We start from the raw sequence: 22,901 nt of genomic DNA, 5'->3' as shown, positions 1-22,901 counted from the left end.
ATCCAGCTGTTGCAAAAGTACAATTCCCAGCTTGCACGGTCTGTTAGTACATGCTGGGAGTTGTAGTTTTTAACCCCTTAAGGACCAATGACGTACCGGTACGTCATTGGTCCTGCTCTTCTGATATAACGCGGGGTTACACAGTAACCCCGCGTCATATCATGGCGGGCCCGGCGTCATAGTGAAGCCGGGACCCGCCTCTAATAGTGCGCAGCTCCGATCGCGGCGCTGCGCGCTATTAACCCTTTAGCCGCGCGCTCAAAGCTGAGCCGCGCGGCTAAAAGTGAAAGTGAAAGTTCCCGGCTAGCTCAGTCGGGCTGTTCGGGATAGCCGCGGCTAATCGCGGCATCCCGAACAGCTGACAGGACAGCGGGAGGGCCCCTTCCTGCCTCCTCGCTGTCCGATCGCCGAATGACTGCTCAGTGCCTGAGATCCAGGCATGAGCAGTCATGCGGCAGAATCGTTGATCACTGGTTTCTTATGAGAAACCAGTGATCAACATAGAAGATCAGTGTGTGCAGTGTTATAGGTCCCTATGGGACCTATAACACTGCAAAAAAAAAGTGAAAAAAAAAAGTGAATAAAGATCATTTAACTCCTCCCCTATGCAAAGTTTGAATCACCCCCCTTTTCCAATAAAAAAAAAAACAGTGTAAATAAAAATAAAAATAAACATATGTGGTATCACCGCGTGCGGAAATGTCCGAATTATAAAAATATATCATTAATTAAACCGCTCGGTCAATGGCGTGCGCGCAAAAAAATTCCAAAGTCCAAAATAGTGCATTTTTGGTCACTTTTTATATCATTTAAAAATGAATAAAAAGTGATCAATAAGTCCTATCAATGCAAAAATGGTACCGTTAAAAACTTCAGATCACGGCGCAAAAAAATGAGCCCTCATACCGCCCCATACACGGAAAAATAAAAAAGTTATAGGGGTCAGAAGATGACAATTTTAAACGTATTAATTTTCCTGCATGTAGTTATGATTTTTTCCAAAAGTCCGACAAAATCAAACCTATATAAGTAGGGTATCATTTTAATCGTATGGACCTACAGAATACATATCAGGTGTCATTTTTACCGAAAAATGTACTACGTAGAAACGGAAGCCCCCAAAAGTTACAAAACAGCGTTTTTTTTTTTCAATTTTGTCGCACAATGATTTTTTTTCCCGCTTCACCATAGATTTTTGGGCAAAATGACTGACGTCATTACAAAGTAGAATTGGTGGCGCAAAAAATAAGCCATCATATGGATTTTTAGGTGTAAATTTGAAAGAGTTATGATTTTTTAAAAGCAAGGAGCAAAAAACGAAAATGCAAAAACGGAAAAACCTCCGGTCCTTAAGGGGTTAAACAGCTGGAGGTCCCCCCCCCCTATGTGAATGTACAGGGTACATTCACATGGGCAGGTTTACAGTAAGTTTCCTGCTTCAAGTATGAGCTGCGGCAAATTTTTCGCCGCAGCGCAAACTCCTAGCGGTAAGCTCACTGTAAACCTCCGCCAGTGCAAATGTACCCTAAGAACACTACACTAACACATAATAAAGGGTAAAACACTACATACACACCCCTTACACTGTCCCCCACCCATAAAAATGAAAACGTATTGTACAGCAGTGTTTCCAAAACGGAGCCTCCAGCTGTTGCAAAACTAAAACTCCCAGCATTTCTGGACAGCCACTGACTGTCCAGGCATGCTGGGAGTTTAGCAACAGCTGGAGGCAACCTGTTTGGGAATCACTGGTGTAGAATACCCCTCTGTCCACCCCTATGCAATCCCTAATTTAGTCCTCAAATGCGCATGGCGCTCTCTCACTTCGGAGCCCTGTCGTATTTCAAGGAAACAGTTTTAGGCCACATATGGGGTATTTCCGTACTCGGGGGAAAATTGCACTACACATTTTGGGGGGGCTTTTTCTCCTTTTACCCCTTATGAAAAGGAAAAGTTGGGGTCTACACCAGCCTGTTAGTGTAAAAAAAAAATATATATTTTTTTTTTACACTAACATGCTGGTGTTGCCCTTTACTTTTTATTTTCACAAGAGGTAAAAGGAAAAAAAGTCCCCCAAAATTTGTAACACAATTTCTCCTGAATACAGAAATACCCCATATGTGGGCGTAAAATGCTCTGCGGGCACACAACAAGGCTCAGGAGTGAGAGCACACTATGTACATTTGAGGCCTAAATTGGTGATTTGCACAGGGGTGGCTGATTTTACAGCGGTTCTGAAATAAAGGCCAAAAAAATACCCACATGTGACCCCATTTTGGAAACTACACACCTCATGGAACGTAACAAGGAGTATAGTGAACTTTAACACTCCACAGGTGTTTCACAAATTTTAATTAAAATTGGATGGGAAAAAAAAATTCACAAAAATGCTGGTGTTACCCTAAATTTTTCATTTTCACAAGGGGAAATAGTAAAAAAAAGGCCCCCCAAAATGAGTAACCCCATTTCTCTTGAGTATATAAATACCCCATATGTGGATGTAAAGTGCTCTGCTGGCCAACTACAATGCTCAGAAGAGAAGGAGCGCCATGGGGATTTTGAAGAGAAAATGTTTCCGGAATTAAAGGCCATGTGTGTTTACAAAGCCCCCATAGTGCCAGAACAATGGACCCCTCTCACATGTGACCCCATTTTGGAAACTGTACCCCTCATGTAATGTAATAAGGGGTACAGTGAGCATTTACGCCCCACAGGTGTCTGACAGATTTTTGGAACAATGGTCCATGAAAATGAAAAATGTAATTTTTTATTTGCACAGCCCACTGTTCTTAAGATCTGTCAAACGCCAGTGGAGTGTAAATACTCACTGCACCCAAAAATGGGGTCACATGTGAGGGGGTCCACTGTTCTGGCACCACGGGGGCTTTGTAAACGCACTTGGCCCCTGACTTCCATTCCAAACAAATTCCCTTTCCAAAAGCTCAATGGCGCTCCTCCTCTTCTGAGCATTGTAGTGCGCCAGCAGAGCACTTTACGTCCACACATGGGGTATTTCCATACTTCAAACCTGAACTGGTCCATGAAAAATTTACGATTTTCAACATTTTGTGAAAAATTGGAAAATTGCTGCTGAACTTTGAAGCCCTCTGATGTCTTCCAAAAGTAAAAACATGTAAACTTTATGATGCAAACATAAAGTAGACCTATTGTATTTGTGAATCAAAATATAATTTGGAATGTCTATTTTCCTTACAAGCAGAGAGCTTCAAAGTTAGAAAAATGCTAAATTTTCAATTTTTCATAAAATTTGGGAAGAAAGTATCGACAAAATTTTACCACTAACAAAGTAGAATATGTCATGAAAAAACTGTCAGAATCAGAATGAAAGGTAAAAGCATCCCAGAGTTATTAATGCTTAAAGTGAAAGTGGTCAGATGTGCAAAAAATACTCTGGTCCTACAGTGAAAATTGGCCTGGTCCTTAAGGGGTTAACAAACAGTGTACATAAATGTTTAAGGATACAAGTGTAAAAGCACATAGCAGCACAAAAATATTGTAGGGTGGTTAAATATATATTCCTTACTTTCTCTGTCTTGAAAGCACTTGCTGGAGTAAACTTCCTGCAACATGTTCTCCTCGCCACCAGCAGGATCTATTACACATGCAGCAAACTTCTGAAGGAACTTAATTTCTGCAGAACAGCTGCTGAACCAAACACATCCAATCACTATTGGTTTTAGAACATTAATTTTCTTCCCTTTGGACTGTAGCTCATCCCACTCCTTTGCTTTTAGTCTTTGTTGCACCTTCTGATTTTCTGGATTTTTGCACTCCTATAAAACAGGTAAAAACCACACACAACCTCATTTACCAGATTAATTTACTAAAGAACAGAGGAAAATCCAGCCTTTTCGCAAATCATATACAGTTGAAACCAGAAGTTTAAACATGAAATCAGAATAAACCTTACCTGTTTTAGGTCAATTAGGATTACCACAATTATTTATATATGCCAAATGCCAGAATAATGAGAGAAATTTTTAAGACATTTTTATTACTTTCTGCAAAATCAAAAGTTTGCATACATTAGGATTACTGTGCCTTTAAACAGCCCAAATGATGATGTCAAGTCTTTGGAAGCTTATGATAGGTTTATTGGCAACTAGGGATCGACCGATATCGATTTTTTAGGGCCAATAACGATAATCTGTTGAGTTTAGGGCCGATAGCCGATAATTTATACCGATATTCCGGTATACGTTATCGGCTATTTAGCCCCCTCCCCCAAGCACCCCCCCCCCCCTCGCGACACCGCTGCAGATCATTGATTTAAAGCGGTCGCTTTAAATCAATGAACTGCAGCGGCTTTTTGTGGTGCCATAGGCCGCCACCTGCTTCTCTCCCCCTGCCTGTCCGGGGGTCCTCCTGAGTCCTATCACCGCCACCGCACAAAATCGTGAATATCGGCCAAACCGATAATCGGTTGATCCCTATTGACAACATCTGAGTTAGACATAAACCTGTGGATATATTTTAATGCACACCAGAAACGCACTGCTTCTGTGTGTAACATCATGGGAAAGTCTAAAGAAATCAACCAAGATATCAGTAAGAGAATTGTGGACGTGCACAAGTCTGGATCCTCCTAGCATGCAATTGCCAGATACCTGCAGGTGCCTCATTCATCTGTATAAACAATTATACGCAAGTACAAACAAAATGGGAATGTCCAACCATCATATCGCACAGGAAGGTTCTGTGTCTCAGAGATTAACGTGCTTTGGTCCGACATGTGAATATTAACCCAAGAACAAAGGCAAAATAAGACTTTGTGAAGATGCTGTTGGAAGCTAAGATTGTGCCATTCTCCACATTGAAACAAGTACTGTATTAACATGGGCTGAAAGGCCACTCTACCAGAGGAAGCCATTACTCCAAAAGAAAAAATTCTGATTAATGTTCGCAAATGCACATAGGAACAAAGACCTAAATTTTTGGAGACATGTCCTGTGTTGTCTGATGAAAATTTAACTTTTTGACCAAAATGACCATTGTGTCGTTTGGAGGAAAAAGGAAGACGCTTGTAAATCTAAGAACACCTTCCCAACTGTGAAACACGGGGATGGCAGCATCATGTTTTAGGGATGTTTTGTTGCAGGCGGGACTGGTGAACTTCACAAAATAGAAGTCATCATGAGAAAATAAGATTATGTGGCAAATACTAAAGCAACATCTCAATCCATCATCCAGAAGGTTAAAGCTTGGGCAAAAATGGGTCTTCCAAATAGATAATGACCAGAAGCAAACTGCCAAACTGGTAAAGTGGATTAAGGATAAAAAAAAGTCAATGTTTTGGAGTGGTCATCACAAAGCCCATATCTGATTCCTACTGAAAATGTATGGGCAAAGCTGAAAAGGCAGATGCGAGCAAGGTGACCTACGAACATGGCTAGGTTACACCAGTTCTATCAGGAGGAATGGTCCAAAATTCCTACCAATTTTGAGAAGCTTGTGGAAGGATATCCAAAATGTTTGATCCAAGTCATACATTTCATTAGTATTTGGCAGCATTGCCCTTAACCTCTTGGGGACGCAGGGCGTATGCATATGCCCTGCAGCCCCGATCCTAAAGGACTCGGAGTACCTGTATGCCCTGGTCCAGAGTAACTGGTTTAAACCGTTCTCACCGGCGGAGAACAGGTTAAACCTGGTGGGACCCGGTTGCTAATGCCTTAACCCTTTAGACGCCGCGATCAAACTTGATCGCAGCATCTAAACTTAAAGTTTTATCTAAACTGTATCTAAAGTGATAGATAGAGATATAGATAGAGATATAGATAGATATATAGATCTAGATAGATATATAGAGATATATAGATCTAGATAGATATATAAAGATATATAGATAGAGAGAGACACAGAGAGACATATATATATATATATATATATATATATATATATATATATATATGGCAGAAAAAAGTAGTGAAGCAGCACTCTCAAACAAAACCAAATCTGTGGGTGCAGGCAAACTCAGAGACCCCGGTCCTGGGTCCAAAATGCGCAGAGGAAAAAAGGAAGCAGCTGCAGCACACCGGAGTATCCAAAAATGAAAAAATGTTTTTTATTCCAGCTAAAACATAAGACAACGTTTCTGTGGTTAAACGAAAACCCACCCATTGAGGCGGTCGCAGACACTACAGGAGGCACCCGTGCCCAGAAGAATCCGAAACCATCACATGCCAAGTTGAACTTCAAAAAGAAGGAGTAACTTCTCCATTTACGGTAAATATCTCTTCCGCTTCTTTAACTGTATCCAAACTAGAACTTTTATCTAGAGGACTGAGTTTTTGTCCAAACAATAGAACTGATTGGTTCCAAGTTGAATTGGACTGAATAAAATTTTTCCGCAGGTTGAAACTGAAAGTTTGGTTCTTTCAAAATCCTGTGTCGAATAATTTTTTTGTCCCATCTGATAGCACTTCTACTGATATGCATGACAACAGTTTTGTGTTCTCCTATTTTGATTTGAAAATTACCAGCAACTTTTCCCCTCCACTACAGTGCAGTGCGATTGACACGTTCTGCGGTCTAGTGAAGCAGGAATTGGCTCAAATCAGAGATCCAACTGATACCTATTCACACAACAACCTTATACATACGTGAAGCGGAGCGTCAGCTCAACGATACATCCACATGTTTTCGATTAAGTAGAGACCCTACCCAAACTATAAGTTGGAGAATTAAAGCCGTCTTCGACAATGCATTAGAAACAGGCTTGATTGACAAGATTTTGTATGACTAATTATTTGTCACACACCCGGTGATTCCTATGCTGTATTTGCTCCCAAAGATCCACAAGTGGATCCCCAGGCAGGCCCATTGTCTCAGGCAGGGGATCCATCGCCAGTGGCTTGTCGATCTTTGTGGAGCAAATTTTACGTCCCTACGCAATGAAGGCCAGATCGTACCTTCGGGATACGATGACTTCCTTACGAAAATTGAACAACTCATTGTTCCACCTGGTGTCATAATCGCCACTCTGGACGTTGTCAACCTGTACACCTCCATCCCTCATGATGGGGGGTGTCCAGGCTGTACGTTCCAGTGTCGCCCCTTTTGGAATTGGTTTTAAGGAACAATTACTTTTTATTTAATGATTCTTTTTACCTCCAGACGGCCGGCACCGCCATGGGCATGAACGTACGCAAACGTGTTCATGGCGGTGCTGGAAGAAACATACGTCTATGTGTCCCACCACTCCAGCTTTCTGCTGGGGTGGTGGAGATACATCGATTATGTGTTTCTAGTCTGGAGGGATGATTTTAAACAATTGGAGGATTTTCATAAATACCTCAATTCTGTAAATGTTCACATCAAATTTACACTCAACTCTTCCACTACGTCTATCCCTTTCCTTGATACACTAGTTCGGGAGGTGGAAGACCGTCTCACCACCGAACTGTATGTCAAGGAGACTGATAGCAACTCCGTTCTCCATTTTGACAGCTTTCACCCACGTTCAGTGGTACGTTCGCTCCCGGGCAGCCAAATGCTCCGGGCTCGACGCATCATTGAATCTGTGGATATATTGGATTCTACACTCACCATGATGTCAGACAATTTTTCAAAACGGGGTTACCCCAAAAAACTTTTACAGTCAGAAGTCCAGGGTAATGCAATTAGACCATCACGTTTTTTTGCATCCCCCTCCAAAACAAACCTCAAGAGTTCGGATCCCATTCATATCCACATTTAACCCCCACTCCAAAAAGATCGGTGCGACTTTAAATAAATACTGGCACTTACTCAAGTCGAGTTTTCCCTCTATCCCTGAACTTCAGGAACGTCCTTTGTTATCATATAGACGTCCACCAAATCTCCGAGAGTTTGGTAAAGACGGATATTTCACTTAACACTCCTACACAGAGATATTTGACTGTTTGCAACAAGGGCTCTTACCCATGCCGTCGGTACATGAACTGCCGATATATGATCAAGGGGCCGGAGTTCACTCACCCACGGACCGGTAGAAAATTTAAAATATCACATTATCTCACATGTACCTCTTACTATGTGATCTATGTTCTGATCTGCCCGTGTGGTCTCCTCTATGTAGGAGAGACCACATGGGTTTCAAAGCACTTTTTGGATGCGGACCATGTCGAGGATGATCTTAGTTTTGTTCTCGTCGACCACATACCTCCACTCAAACGAGGCGGAGATCGAGTGAGTATACTGAAGCTCAGATGGATTCATGATTTACAATCTTTAAAACCCAACGGCCTTAATGTCGATTTTATTGTCACCTCACAAATTTATAATGCTTGATCTACCATATGCTGTGTCTCACCGGAGATTATCTTTTTCATGCAATGTAAATTTTGACATCCTCTCTTATTGAAACATATTTATTTTTGTCTTTCTCTACTATTTTCAGGGATTTAAGGGAAGCAACAGCGGGACTGAACAGCCTGAAAAACATCTTATTATGCAACATTACATAATTGCTGTCTTTTCTCTCCACATTTGGGCAATAAGAGCATTACTATATTTTATTGATTAAAGTTACACAAACTAAAAATATTTTTGTCACATACACACTTCCCCTTTTCCCCCTCCCTTTTCTTCTTTTCTCCCCCCCCTTTTTTCTTTCCCCTCCTTTCCTCTCCCTCCTTCCTCTCCCCCCCCCCCTTTTTGCTGGCTATATGTCATCTTTGTTTATACACAAATAAATGCATCTTTTCACTCTTGATTTTTTGTATCTTATTTTATCTTGTCTAATCTATATTCATTAGTTTTATTTTTTTAATAACTTTTCGGCCTTGTGCAATATTTGCATACTCTATTATACTTCTCCGAATTAGGTTATAACTATGGGTTCATTTTTACATGTGTTAACATGGTGCAACTCCCATCGAGTGACTGTGTACATGCAAGTAGTGGCAGTCCACACCCCCCCATACTTTAATACAGTGGGGGGTGACCTGTACACCCTTCAATTTTTCTACAGCCAATGACCCCCTGAGAGGGCCCTCTTGGGGGTTTCCTGGTGTGGTGTTCGCCTCCAGTCCCCAATGTGAGTCTGGAGGACAATTTTTCCTCGGGGAGGTCAGGATACTTTATGCCACTTATATGCCTCTTGCCTGAATGGATTGGGTTTTCGCACTTCCTAATTCCAATATAACACTATGGTCATGATAATGATATGCCCTAACATCATTTATGGACACTGATATTGAAGTATAGATTATATATGCTTGAGCTTTTGCTCTAATTTGAATTTTTCTTTTTTTAACTTTTATAATTTTCTTTTATTACTTTTTTCTCTCAAATTTTTTACTCACTATTTACTTTTTTATTTTCTGTTTCTTTATTAACATCTCTCACCCCACATCACTCACATATACTATTCCTTTTTTTTTATTTACAGCGCCTTCATTCTTCACTACATTCACACAGCCCTTACTACACACTTCTCATTTTACACCTCTGCGCCTGCACGCAGACACTAGCACCATCTCTATTACACTAGGAACCGGCGGTCCCGATTACGTGTCCTGATCACGTATGCCTGCTTGACACATGATGGCACTCCGCGCCCGGCGTCTGTATCATCACTAAGGGGAGATCCCTTGTACACGGTGGCCCCGGTCACGTGACCGGAGTGGATCACGCGAGAATTGGGAGGCCAGGTCCTGTGACTAAGAGATCTACCATACTATTGGTCACTTCCTTCACCCGCCCACATACACTGAAGTAATGCTCTCTCAATACTACACGAGCCCGACATGGCGTGGGCTTTGTTTACTAACACAGGCTGGCCAGCCCTGACGCCGTGGTGCTTCTCCGCCCTGTAAGTTAATTATGCATTATTATCAGCTGCTAGATTTATGTATATTTGTTGATTTTTATAATTTTGCACTGCAAAGGGACATTTTATCCACCTATGTAACACATTGCCACTTTGTAACACTTAAGATTTGTTCTATTTTCACTATGAAATGTAATATATCTTTTAGATTCTATATATTTGTATCAATTACCCTGTAATTGAATTGATGCTTGTATCACATGTTTATGTCTATTTAAACAACTGCTATTCACTTGCACTATGACTTGAGAAAGGTGGTGTGAGACCACAGAAACGTTGTCTTATGTTTTAGCTGGAATAAAACAAACTTTCATTTTTGGATACTCCGTTGTGCTGCTGCTGCTTCCTTTATATTGTGCCCATAACCGCGTATGAGGGCACGCCTGAAGAGGGCAAAAGACTCAGACATAGGATTGATAACATTGCTCCTGAACAGATAACCCACATCACCACTAGACATATCTATCTACCCCTAACTGTACTACCTAACCTCGAGCAACCAAGAGAGAGTTGAGCCTGCCGGCTTGCGCCCACATTCTAAAGTACCTGACCCTGAGAAGTAACGGTAGAGACGCCTACTACAGATGGCCTTACGCTGGAACCGGACCTGACTACATACTGGCTGATTCGTGACAAATGCAGCAAGATGGAACCGATAAACTTACCAGGCATAACATACTTCAGTCCCTGCTAATAAGTGGCAAAGTTTCCACTGTTAGTTAAGTGATACGCAACCTGACACAATGACCGACCTTTGGTGACAATGACCTTCCATTGGCATGACGCCTATACCAATTAAGCCTCGATAAGCAACCTACCTGAAGAGTTGATTCGACTGAACAGTGAGCCATACCCACACCTGCCCAACATGTCGTCATGACTAAGATCTGAGGAGTGACGACCTGCAGCGAATGATGGGTCTCCTTGTCATGCACATTCCTATAGATTTGACAGAACTCGTGTAACAATTGCGCCTATAGACTGTCATACATGAACGCGTGACAGGTATAAACAGAAGCATTGTGTCTGTAGACATGATCGGTCTCTGCGTGCCTATGGTAACTGTAGTTTAGACAGGTCCTGCCTACCCTCGTGCCTATAGATGTGGCAGGACTTGCATAATCATCGTGCCTGTAACAAGACAATCTAACTCAAACCTCGTACCTGTAGGCGTTACAGATCTTGAGTAACCCTGTGGACGTGATGTACGTACATGTGACGTGATGTGCGTACATGTGACTAAACTGATTAATGCTGACCACGAACTACAAACGTACGTACCGTGGACTGCTACCACCGTATATTCAGTGCAAGTTTAAACGTATGCGAAGTATACTGGCACAGAGGTATGTGCAGTGTAACTATTGGTGATTGTAGAGTACAAGCTATGACCATCTGTACAGTATGAATGCTATGAACGTATGTGTAGTATACTCCGTATGCATCCATGAGCGTATGACCAGTGCGAGCTATGTGTATGGTAAGACAGTACGAAGCTACATACGACAACAATTATGAGCATATGTTTCTGGATAGCGACCCACGTATGTATGAAAGGACGGCACGCGTGAGTGCAATATGACCACGACAAGCACACGAACAGTGCTCAAGGCCTGAGTGTTTAACCCTGTCTGTACCCATTGCATATAACACAATGAGCATATGAACAGTGCGAGCTATGTGTATGGTAAGACAGTATAAAGCTAGATACGACAACAGTTATGAACATATGTTCTGAATAGCGACCCGCGTATGTATGGAAAGGACGACACACGTGAGTGCAAGATGACGACACATGAGTGCAAGATGATCCTCGTGCCTGTAGATGTCACAGGTCTTTGCGTAATCTTCCTGCGTGTAACAAGACAATCTAACTCAAACCTCGTACCTGTAGACGTGACAGGTCTTTGAATAAAGCTGTGGACGTGATGGACGTGATAGACGTGATAGACGTGATAGACGTGATAGACGTGATAGACGTGATAGACGTGATAGACGTGATAGACGTGATAGACGTGATAGACGTGATAGACGTGATAGACGTGATAGACGTGATAGACGCTCGCGTGATGTTGACCTGAATGGACTAAACAGATTAATGCTGACCCCAAACTGCAACGTACGCACCGTGGAATGCTACAAACATCTGTTCAGTGCAAGCTAACGTATGCGAAGTATACTGGCACAGAGGTATGTTCAGTGTACCTATCAATGATTGTAGAGAACAAGCTATGCGCATATGTAAGTATGAAGCTTCGAACGTATGTATAGTATATTCCGTGTGAATACATGGGCGTATGAACAGTGCAAACTATGAGCGTGAGTATGGTAAGACAGTATGAAACTAGATACAACAATCGCTTGAAAAAGGCTGCATTGGAAACGTTGCTTGCTGTATTGATATGGAATAAACACCTTTTGTTACGTTCATAATCCCGAGTGCTGCAGCTATTTTTTGGATGTGTGACGTGCCTTGACCGGGACCTTTTTTGCTGCCTGCACCACCTGCACCTTGAATTGGGCGCTGCTCCACAAATCTGTTTTGCTGTTTAGATACAACAATAGTTATGAGCATATGTTCTGGACAGCGACCTGAGAATGTATGGAAAGGACGGCACACGAAAGTGCAATATGACCACGACAAGCACACGAACAGTGCTCAAGGTCTGAGTGTATGACCCTATGTCTGTACACGTAGCGTGTGACACAACGAGCGTATTAACTATGCACAACAGTAACTGTACCTGCTGCATGAGACACTATGGGTGCATGTACTGTATGCAACACTAACTGTGGGTTCTGCATATGACACTGAGTATACGTGCTGTAACAAAAACACTAACTGTACCTGCTGCATATGCCACTGAGCATAAGCACTGTTTGCCACCTAACTGTGCCTACCGCCTATAACACTATGAGCGTATGCACTGTGTACCATACCAGTGTGACTGTACCCACTGCATATGACAGAGAGAGAGACACAGAGAGAGAGACACAGATATATATATATGTGTATGTATATATATATATATATATATATATATATATATATATATATAGATATAGATATATATATAGAGAGAGAGAGAGAGAGAGAGAGAGAGGTAGAGAGAGAGGTAGAGAGAGAGGTAGAGAGAGAGACACAGAGAGAGAGACACAGAGAGAGACACAGAGAGAGAGAGAGAGACACAGATATATATATATATATATATATAGAGAGAGAGAGAGAGAGAGAGAGAGAGAGAGAGGTAGAGAGAGAGAGGCAGAGAGAGAGAGAGAGAGAGAGAGAGAGAGAGAGGCAGAGAGAGAGAGAGAGAGAGAGAGAGAGAGAGAGGCAGAGAGAGCGAGAGAGAGGTAGAGAGAGAGAGAGAGAGGTAGAGAGAGAGGTAGAGAGAGGTAGAGAGGTAGAGGTAGAGAGAGGTAGAGGTAGAGAGGGAGAGAGGTAGAGAGAGGTAGAGAGAGAGAGGTAGAGAGAGAGAGGTAGAGAGAGAGAGAGAGGTAGAGAGAGAGAGGTAGAGAGAGGGAGAGGGGTAGAGATATATATATATTTATTAGTAATCCAAAGAGAAACAGCACTCCCTTGAGCTCAATATCTGTGGGTGCACGCAGAACCAGACCTTGGTCAGGGGTCCCAATTCACAGAAAGTTCATATAAATCCACAGCACACAGGTGCAATATGGCGAAAAAGAAAAAACTTTATTCCATCATGTGAATGTCATACAGCGACGTTTCTGCTGGCTCTCCCAGCCTTTCTCAAGCTCATACAAGTGTTACAAATCACCCATTTTATAATGGCAACAATTACAAAGTCAATTACAAAAAAATCAGTGAAAAACATAAAATACACAAAGTAAGGTATACATCATACAATCCATAGTATACATAAACACGTGCTCATTATAACCATATATAATATTCACCTACATAGTGAAGTGATAACACACCGTTCTACTATATCCTTAATAAGGTTCTGATTGCAGTCTCAGAACATATGTGCACGTGTATTAAAAACAATCAAAATCAATACTTGCAGGCTATAAGGGAATCCCCACTCACCGCTATGTATATGTAAATCAGCGTGGAGGTATTCTACGGCGCATATGCGCCGGAAATGTGTAGTTTCAGAACGAGGGTTGGGAGTGCAGAAGTTGCCATAGGTATACCAGACGCTGCGTTCCACTCATGGACGTCACGCTGTGCACGCGCACAGTCGGCCCGGCCATGATTTTCATGCGGACAGCGCCGGCATCACCATGGCAACTCAACTTCACCAATATACAAAAAGGTAATTCTTAAAAAATAGATAAAGACAATAAAGAGTGACAAATAATAAAATAAAAATTATAAAAAAATTAAAAATAAAATCAGGACTGTCCGGATTTGAACTCACAGTACTTGTGGTGGCACCACATTCATTCACTCCTCTCCTTCTGCTCTGTGCTATTCAGGAAACCACAGTCAGGCACAATGAAGTGTCCGGCCTTGGTTCCCATGTGGTCCTGTCCATGCCGAAATCCATAGTCTGAGGACTTCAGCAAGTCCTGGCCACTAGTGTGCACAGAGCCCTACAGAGAATTGGAGGTTTAACCCATATCCAGGGATCTATTTAATAACAAACTTTATTTACAGAAGCGGGGGACCGCTATGGGTAGTAATGTTGCGCCGACGTACGCAAATATCTTTATGTCAAGATTTGAGGACTGTCACGTCTATGTATCCCACCACTCCAGGTATATCCTGGAGTGGTGGAGATACATAGATGATGTGTTTCTTATTTGGACTGGTGGATTAACTGAATTACTATTGTTTCAGGAATACCTTAACAGCAGGGACACAGGAATACTATTTACACTGACCCACTCGACAGAAACGGTGAGCTTTTTGGATGTAAAAGTCACTATATCCAATGGACGGTTGTCAACTGACCTATACACAAAAGACACAGACTGTAATACACTGTTAAAATTTGAAAGTTGCCATCCTAGACCGATGGTGAACTCCTTGCCCTATAGTCAACTACTGAGGGCAAGGAGGATCACGGACACTGATGATAAATTTGAGAAAGCACTGGAAAAAATGGTAGCCAATTTCAGAGAGAGGGGTTATCCGCAGAAACTCATTGACAAATATCTAGAATTAATGTACAAGACAGAGGTCTATCTGTGGGACAGGTCAAACCACATAGGGAACCCTGACTGACCTTTGTAACTACATATAGTGAGATATCCCCAGAGATTGGTAAAGTCATCCGCAAGCACTGGCACATATTGGAGGGCCACACAAATATCCCTGAATTTAGATCCCCACCAACCATGTCATATAGGCGTTCAGGTAACCTTAAGGACAAGTTGGTGAGGGCTGACATTTCTTTGAGAAAAAGTGAAAGTCAACAATACCTTACTACAATCAGAAAAGGAAGTTTCCCATGTAGGTCATGCACTAACTGTGGCCTGATGTGTAAAGGTGAGAGATTCACACATCCGGCCACGGGAAAATCTTACCCAATCAGATATTACCTAACATGTAACACATCTCATGTGGTCTATGTCTTGTGGTGCCCATGTGGTCTCCTGTATGTTGGGGAGACCACATGGGACCTCAAGACAAGACTGAATCAACACAGATATACGATTCGCAAAAAGAAACTGGATCTCCCAGTATCTAAACATTTCACTGAACTGAACCATGGTGAGAGAGACCTGAGGTTCATGGTCATTGACCATGTGCCACCCATGAGACGAGGTGGGGATAGACAGGGCTGACTCAAGAGACTGGAACTGAAATGGATCTATGATCTGAACACCTTAAAACCTTCTGGATTGAACGTTGAATTTAAAACACCACAGAGGGTGGTTGGGAGATGAGGTACCCTATGCTTCAGCCTGGGGGTGGGGACTAACTAGCATCAGAGTGGTTATTACAAGTGTGGTATTTACATCTTTACTGTTAAAGACATAATAACTAATAATCTTTCTGTCTTCCTTTGTCTTGCAGAGGCCATATGGGAATACTTTGTCACTCACTGAACACAAGACATATTGTTTTGCTTTAATCTAATAAATTATGATTATTATTCATATTTTTTGCATGTGTATATGTTTCAGAGGGGATATGGGAGTGCACATCACGACTATCAGTAGCCTCTGACTATTGGGTTACTTTCTTTTTTCTCACCTTCAATCTTATTCTTTAAAAAAAAAAAATCATTTTTTTTTTCTTTTTTTGTTATTTAATTTTTAATTTTACTTTTACATCATTTATTAATTATGACTTTATTTGATTTGTGGACATAAGCCGGTGTACTGAGTGCAATATTATCCCTAGATATGGGTTAAATCTCCAATTCTCTGTAGGGCTCTGTGCACACTAGTGGCCAGGACTTGCTGAAGTCCTCAGACTATGGATTTCGGCATGGACAGGACCACATGGGAACCAAGGCCGGACACTTCATTGTGCCTGACTGTGGTTTCCTGAATAGCACAGAGCAGAAGGAGAGGAGTGAATGAATGTGGTGCCACCACAAGTACTGTGATATAATTTTTCTTTTATTATTTGTCACTCTTTATTGTCTTTATCTATTTTTTGTTAAGAATTACCTTTTGTATATTGGTGAAGTTGAGTTGCCATGGTGATGCCGGCGCTGTCCGCATGAAAATCATGGCCGGGCCGACTGTGCGCGTGCACAGCGTGACGTCCATGAGTGGAACGCAGCGTCTGGTATACCTATGGCAACTTCTGCACTCCCAACCCTCGTTCTGAAACTACACATTTCCGGCGCATATGCGCCGTAGAATACCTCCAAGCTGATTTACATATACATATCGGTGAGTGGGGATTCCCTTATAGCCTGCAAGTATTGATCTTGATTGTTTTTAATACACGTGCACATATGTTCTGAGACTGCAATCAGAACCTTATTAAGGATATAGTAGAACGGTGTGTTATCACTTCACTGTAGGCGAATATTATATATGGTTATAATGAGCACGTGTTTATGTATACTATGGATTGTATGATGTATACCTTACTTTGTGTATTTTATGTTTTTCACTGATTTTTTTGTAATTGACTTTGTAATTGTTGCCATTATAAAATGGGCGATTTGTAACACTTGTATGAGCTTGAGAAAGGCTGGGAGAGCCAGCAGAAACGTTGCTGTATGACATTCACATGATGGAATAAAGTTTTTTTCTTTTTCACCATATTGGACCTGTGTGCTGCGGATTTATATGAACTTTCTGAGATAATATATATATATATATATATATATATATATGAGATATACCATATTTATCGGGGTATACCACGCACCGGCCTATAACACGGACCCTCATTTTACCAAGGATATTTGGGTAAAAAAAGTTTTTTACCCAAATATCCATGGTAAAATGAGGGTGCGTGTGTGCGCGTGTATACCCCGATACACCCCCAGGAAAGGCAGGGGGAGAGAGGCCGTCGCTGCCCGCTTCTCTCCCCCTGCCTTTCCTGGGGTCTAGAGCGCTGCTGCTGGCCCTTCTCACCCCCTGGCTATCGGCGCCGCTGCCCGTTCTGTCCCCCTGACTATCGGTACCGGCGCTCCATTGCCGGCGCCGATAGCCAGGGGAAGAGAAGCGGCGCCGACAGCCAGGGGATGCACGCCGGAGGCCTGCAGCAGCGCGGACCCGACCCAGGTAATTATGCCACCGGGGATGGGGGGAGGCAACGGGGCAGCGGCGCCGGCCATGGGTGCCGCTGCCCCTTCTCTCCCCCTGGCTGTCGGCGCCGCTTCTCTCCCCCTGGCTATCGGCGCCGGCAATGGAGCGCCGGGTACCGATAGTCAGGGGGACAGAACGGGCAGCGGCGCCGATAGCCAGGGGGTGAGAAGGGCCGGCAGCAGCGCTCTAGACCCCAGGAAAGGCAGGGGGAGAGAAGCGGGCAGCGACGAGCTCTCTTCCCCTGCCTTTCCTGGGGGTGTATCGGCGTATAACACGCACAAAGACTTTAGGCTAAAAATTTTAGCCTAAAAAGTGCGTGTTATACGCCGATAAATACGGTATATTAGATATAGATATATATAGAGAGAGAGAGAGAGATAGCGAGAGAGATAGAGAGAGAGAAAAATGTAAAGCAGCCCTACTAAAGAAAATAATGAAGGTGGGTGCCAGCGCTCCAAACCCGATCATGGTCCAAACTATAGAAAATTATAAACGCAGCACTCCAAAGATGGGATGAAAAAAGCAAAGGTGAATTTATTCTACCCGTATAAGCAGCAACGTTTTAATTCATCAGTAGAGAAAGATTCTACTGATGAATTGAAACGTTGCTGCTTATATGGGTTGAATAAATTCACCTTTGTTTTTTTCATCCCATCTTTGGAGTTCTGAGTTTATAATTTTCTATATAGATATGGATATGGATAGAGAGATAGATATATATGCAGTGCCGGACTGGGACCAAAAATAGGCCCGGGCATTTTAGACTAAGCAGCCCATTTTAGTCATGGGTGTGGCTATGTGAAAGCGGAGCCACAAAAGGGAGGGACCAAATGTCAATCATAGTTGGGTATAAAATCACATAATGATTAAATTTTTTTTTTATATGATATATATATAGATATATATATATATATATATATACACATACACACACACACACACATACATACACACACTCTGAGACCAGTATACAAGGAGGAATATTGAGGGGAATTCATCAAGTTAGAGCCTTTTTCAGTCAAATTGTCACACAAATATCCCAGGTCACTTCCCATGTGACTTGATCATATTTGAAAGTGAACCACCATTTGCAGTGCTTTAGACTAGTTTTATTCATTATGTGCGACTTTTCTCTGAAAGTCGCAAAAAAGTTGCAGCGGCCTACACTCATTTACTTTAGCCCTGTAAAGCAGTCTAAATGGGTACCATGGGTGTAGGAGTCTGTAATTTCATCAAGTGGCGTGCAACTTTTGATTAATTTAGCGCAGGTAGGTAACCTCAAACACTACTTCTCTGCTCTAATATAGTACACATACTAGACAACAATTGATGAATTCCCCTCATTATCACCATACATATTACCATCATACTGTTACTGACCAAATCCTGTATACTGAGACCAGTATCACCAATAATACCAGTATACAAGGAGGAATATCATCACCATAGATATTACCATCATACTGTTACTGATGAAATCCTGTATACTAAGACCAGTATCACCAATAATACCAGTATACAAGGAGGAATATTATCACCATACACATTACCATCATACTGTTCTAATCAGTAGGGTTGTAAACAGTGCAGTCAGTGTATAGAAGCAATGTCCTGAGCGTCACACTATTCTACAACAAAGTTACACTTCTATCTAATAGTGGTACCTCCAAATCTGTGTTATCGTTGCAGGCTCTCTCACCCTCCTTGTGACTCAGCGAGCAAAATAGTGAGTACAGCTCCAGAGTATAATACAGGATATAACTCCGGATCAGTACAGGATAAGTAATGTAACGTATGTACACAGTGACCTCACTAGCAGAATAGGGAGTACAGCTCTGAAGTATAATACAGGATAACACTCAGGATCAGTACAGGATACAGTAAGTATGTAATGTATGAAAAACAGAGGGGTCTGGAGGAGAACAGAGGGGTCTAAAAGAAAAACAGAGGTCAAGGATGGGCAGTGGGGTCTGGTGAAGAACATAGGGGTTTGGAGGTGTCCAGATAGGTCAGAGTTGGACAAAAGGGTCTGGTAGAGGACAGAGTGGTCATGGATGGACAAAGGGGTCAGGGATGGACAGAGGGGTCTGGCGAATTACAGAGAGGTCAGGGATGGTGTCAGGCCCAAGGCCTGATTGTGGAAATATACATGTGTTTTATAATTGCATCTATGTATAAACTAGGACCTGGTGGGGTGAGGGGTCATTCAGACGGTGTATCCTGTGTCTTTTGCGTAATGCAGTTTATTTGGGGGGGGGGGGGGGGGGTGTGTCTGGCTGTGTGTTTACATCTCCTTTGAAGCAGCAGAATGTAAGGGCACTCTGGTCCCATCATATAATCAACCAGATAAGAGGGCCAGGAAGAGAGATTCCCCCCTGGTGGGATCAGAGGGGAGGGGGGAATGGAGTCTTCCTCCAAAAAAGGCAGATATATAATATTTAACAATGCTAGACTCGGGGAGTTCAATGCTGTGGAACAAGCTGACTGGACCATCCTAAGAACAGCTGGAACTCACTCTCATGGACTGCTAATATCATCATGCTGTAAGAACTTCATTTTTGCTTTCTGAACTTGTCTTGCTAAACTCATTTTTGTACCTGTATGTCATTTGTTTCTGTATTTTTATATAGTCAGCACTGTGATACCTTTTATCAGATTAAATGTTTAATTAATCAGCTCTGGTCTTTGATCTCTAAATATATGAGCTCACCTTTCTGAAGGAGGCTCAGGTAAAACATATTTATCTAAGGGTTAATTTGGTGACTTGCTGGGACTAGTAGTGGATACCCAGAGGTCTGGCGGCTTTAACCCTTGCACCATCACACACTCTCTAGCATCTCGGCTGGACCGATAGGGTGTAATCGTGACAGATGGATAGAGGGGTCTGGTGGAGTACAGAGGGGTAAAGGGTGGACAGAGGGGTCTGAAGTAGTACAGTAGGGTTTGTGGGGGTGTGGCTTGTCACCAGGTAGGGTTTTTTTTTCCTCACAATTTTCCCTATATATTGTCTTTGCTGTAAGGACCTTACAGTGAGGACAATACAGAGGGAGCAGATAAAACAACTGCCATGCGTCGTTGCTATGCACTGCACGGCATCACTCGTCATTGCGTCTTGCAGCGCATAGCAACGACGCAGGGGACGCACACCGGAGGCCTGAAGCAGCGCGGACCCGACCCCGGCAACAGGTAATTATACAACCGGGGATGGGGGAGGCAACGGGGCAGCGGCGCCGGCAATGGGTGCCGCTGCCCCTTCTATCCCCCTGTCTGTCGGCGCCGCTGCCCCATTGCCGGCGCCGCTTCTCTCCCCCTGGCTATCGGCACTGGCAATGGGGCAGCGATAGTCAGGGGGAGAGAATGGGCAGTGGCACCGATAGCCAGGGGGAGAGAAGGGCCGGCAGCAGAGCTCTAGACCCCAGGACAGGCAGGGGCAGAGAAGCCAGCAGTGGTGGCTGTCTCTGCACCTGCAAAGCCGCTGCAGTTCATTGATTTAAAGCGCCCGCTTAAAATCATTGAACTGCAGCGGCTTATCGGCATATAACACGCAGGTGGACTTTAGGCTAAAAATTTTAGCCTAAAAAGTGCGTGTTATACGCCGATAAATACGGTAATCACTAAGCCACCCAAATTGACTTCACTCTTTCAGATTGAATTCACAGACTGAATTACTGCAAGCAAAAAGACCTTTTGGATTTTGTGCAGTAAGCCAATTTTTTTCACTATTCTGTCTTTCTTTTTTAGATAATCATGAATTGTTCCATTTTTTTCTGTAGTTCACAATCGGTTTCATTTCTACCAAGGTTTTTAAATCCTCGTTGCGCTGTAACATCGGCCAATTGTTTAAGACTGCTTTTTTGATGACTATTAAGAGGTGAATTTTTGAATGTGAATACTGTACTATAATTTTTTCTCTCTTTTTCGTTTAAGTAACTTATCTCTAGGGATTTTCTCAACTTTGGTTTTAGCTATTGATACGATATCTAACGGATAACCTTCTCCTTATTAAACGTTGTTCTAATTCTTGTGCTTGTTGTTGATATATGTTGGGAACTGTATTGATGCGTTTTAACCTGATTGACTGACTGGAATACTATTTTTTTTACATGCGGCGGATGAGATGAATTGTAATGTAAAAGTTTTTTTTTTTTATATAGGTTTTCTGTATCCTGATGTATGTATTCCTTGGTCTTTTATTAAAATTTTTGTATCCAGGAACTCAAGAGATGTGCCTCCAAATTGAAAAGTAAACCACATATTTACTTTATTATTGCTGTTAAGGCAGTCGACAAAATCAGAAAAACTATCTTGGGATTCATCCCAAATAATATATTGTCGACAAACCTTAGCAGCAATTTTATATTCGAAACAAAAGGGTTTTTTGTTGTAAAAATTCTCTTTCCATAATGGTGAGAAAAATATTTGCGTATGAGATTGGCGTGCCCATCGCCGTTCCCTGAGTTTGGGCGTACCACTGCCCCCCATATTGAAAACAGTTATTTGTTAAAATGTATCTTACCGAGTCCGAAACAAAATTTATAAATTTGGTGGATTTATTTGAGCATTCCAAGAACACTCAGAGCCTGTATACCCGCATCATGTGGGATGCAGGTAAACAGGTTCTCGACTTCTATGGAGGCTAGGGAAAAATCTTCCTGCCAGCAGAAATCATGTAATGAAGTTATTCAATCTCCTGTGTCACGCAAATAGGTAGATGTTAACTTTAATAGAGGGGCTATTAGCCAATCTACACAACTGGATAAAAATCCAATGCCCGACACTATTGGGCAACAAGGGGTCGGAATAATCCCTTTATGAACCTTGAGTAAAAGGTACCATCGCGGCTTTTTGGGGGTTAATGGTGAAAGTTTTTCTGCTGTTTTTTCAGTTGGTACAGAATTAACAACATAATTATGAAGATTGGATCGTAATTTACTCAATTTTTGCGGTAAGGTCAGTAAGTTAGTATACTATAAACCGTGATATTCTTCAACTGGTTCATGGCTTCTGTGTCATGATCAGCTTTTGACCAGATGACTATTGATCCCCCTTTGTCTCCTTTTGAGACTACTAAATTATCTCTGCTGGACAGCCAGTCAAGAGATTTTTTTCCTCTTTCGACATAAAAGGGGGATCAGGTTATATAAGCGTTTTGAAATCACCACAGACAGCTCTGTAGAAGAGGTCAATCGCTCCCCCTGGTGTGATCTGTGGGTTGAATCTTGAGGGATTCCCTCCTACAAAAAAAAATCATCACTTGAATCAGTAAACTCTGCCCCTGTGTCGCAAGCAAGTTCCCTTAAATCAGGTAAAACTTTTACATCAATTTCTTTCATTTCTTTAAACGGCCTAAAGCCCAAAGAACCTATGGTGC

At 42.3% G+C, this 22,901-nt stretch overlaps 1 protein-coding gene and 1 long non-coding RNA gene across 5 annotated transcripts in view; one reads left to right on the top strand and one right to left on the bottom strand.

Annotated features, from left to right (window-relative positions):
* Positions 1-8,695, top strand: part of LOC130368450 (uncharacterized) — a 55,760-nt gene extending 47,065 nt beyond the window's left edge. For all 3 annotated transcript variants that reach the window (XR_008892474.1, XR_008892471.1, XR_008892473.1), the window contains exons 4-5: positions 6,095-6,246; positions 8,402-8,695. This is a non-coding gene — a long non-coding RNA (uncharacterized LOC130368450). The remainder of the gene's footprint in view (positions 1-6,094; positions 6,247-8,401) is intronic.
* The window catches only part of CHAF1A (chromatin assembly factor 1 subunit A), a 413,519-nt gene that overhangs the window by 80,103 nt on the left and 310,515 nt on the right, over positions 1-22,901 (bottom strand). For both annotated transcript variants that reach the window (XM_056572104.1, XM_056572113.1), the window contains exon 11: positions 3,545-3,794. In XM_056572104.1, coding sequence (XP_056428079.1) covers positions 3,545-3,794 — 250 coding nt within the window. The remainder of the gene's footprint in view (positions 1-3,544; positions 3,795-22,901) is intronic.

The sequence above is a fragment of the Hyla sarda genome, chromosome 1 (genome assembly GCF_029499605.1).
Source record: "Hyla sarda isolate aHylSar1 chromosome 1, aHylSar1.hap1, whole genome shotgun sequence".
Classification (NCBI taxonomy): domain Eukaryota; kingdom Metazoa; phylum Chordata; class Amphibia; order Anura; family Hylidae; genus Hyla; species Hyla sarda.
Note: the sequence above shows the minus strand (reverse complement) of the source record. Positions and strands in the feature narration are given on the sequence as shown.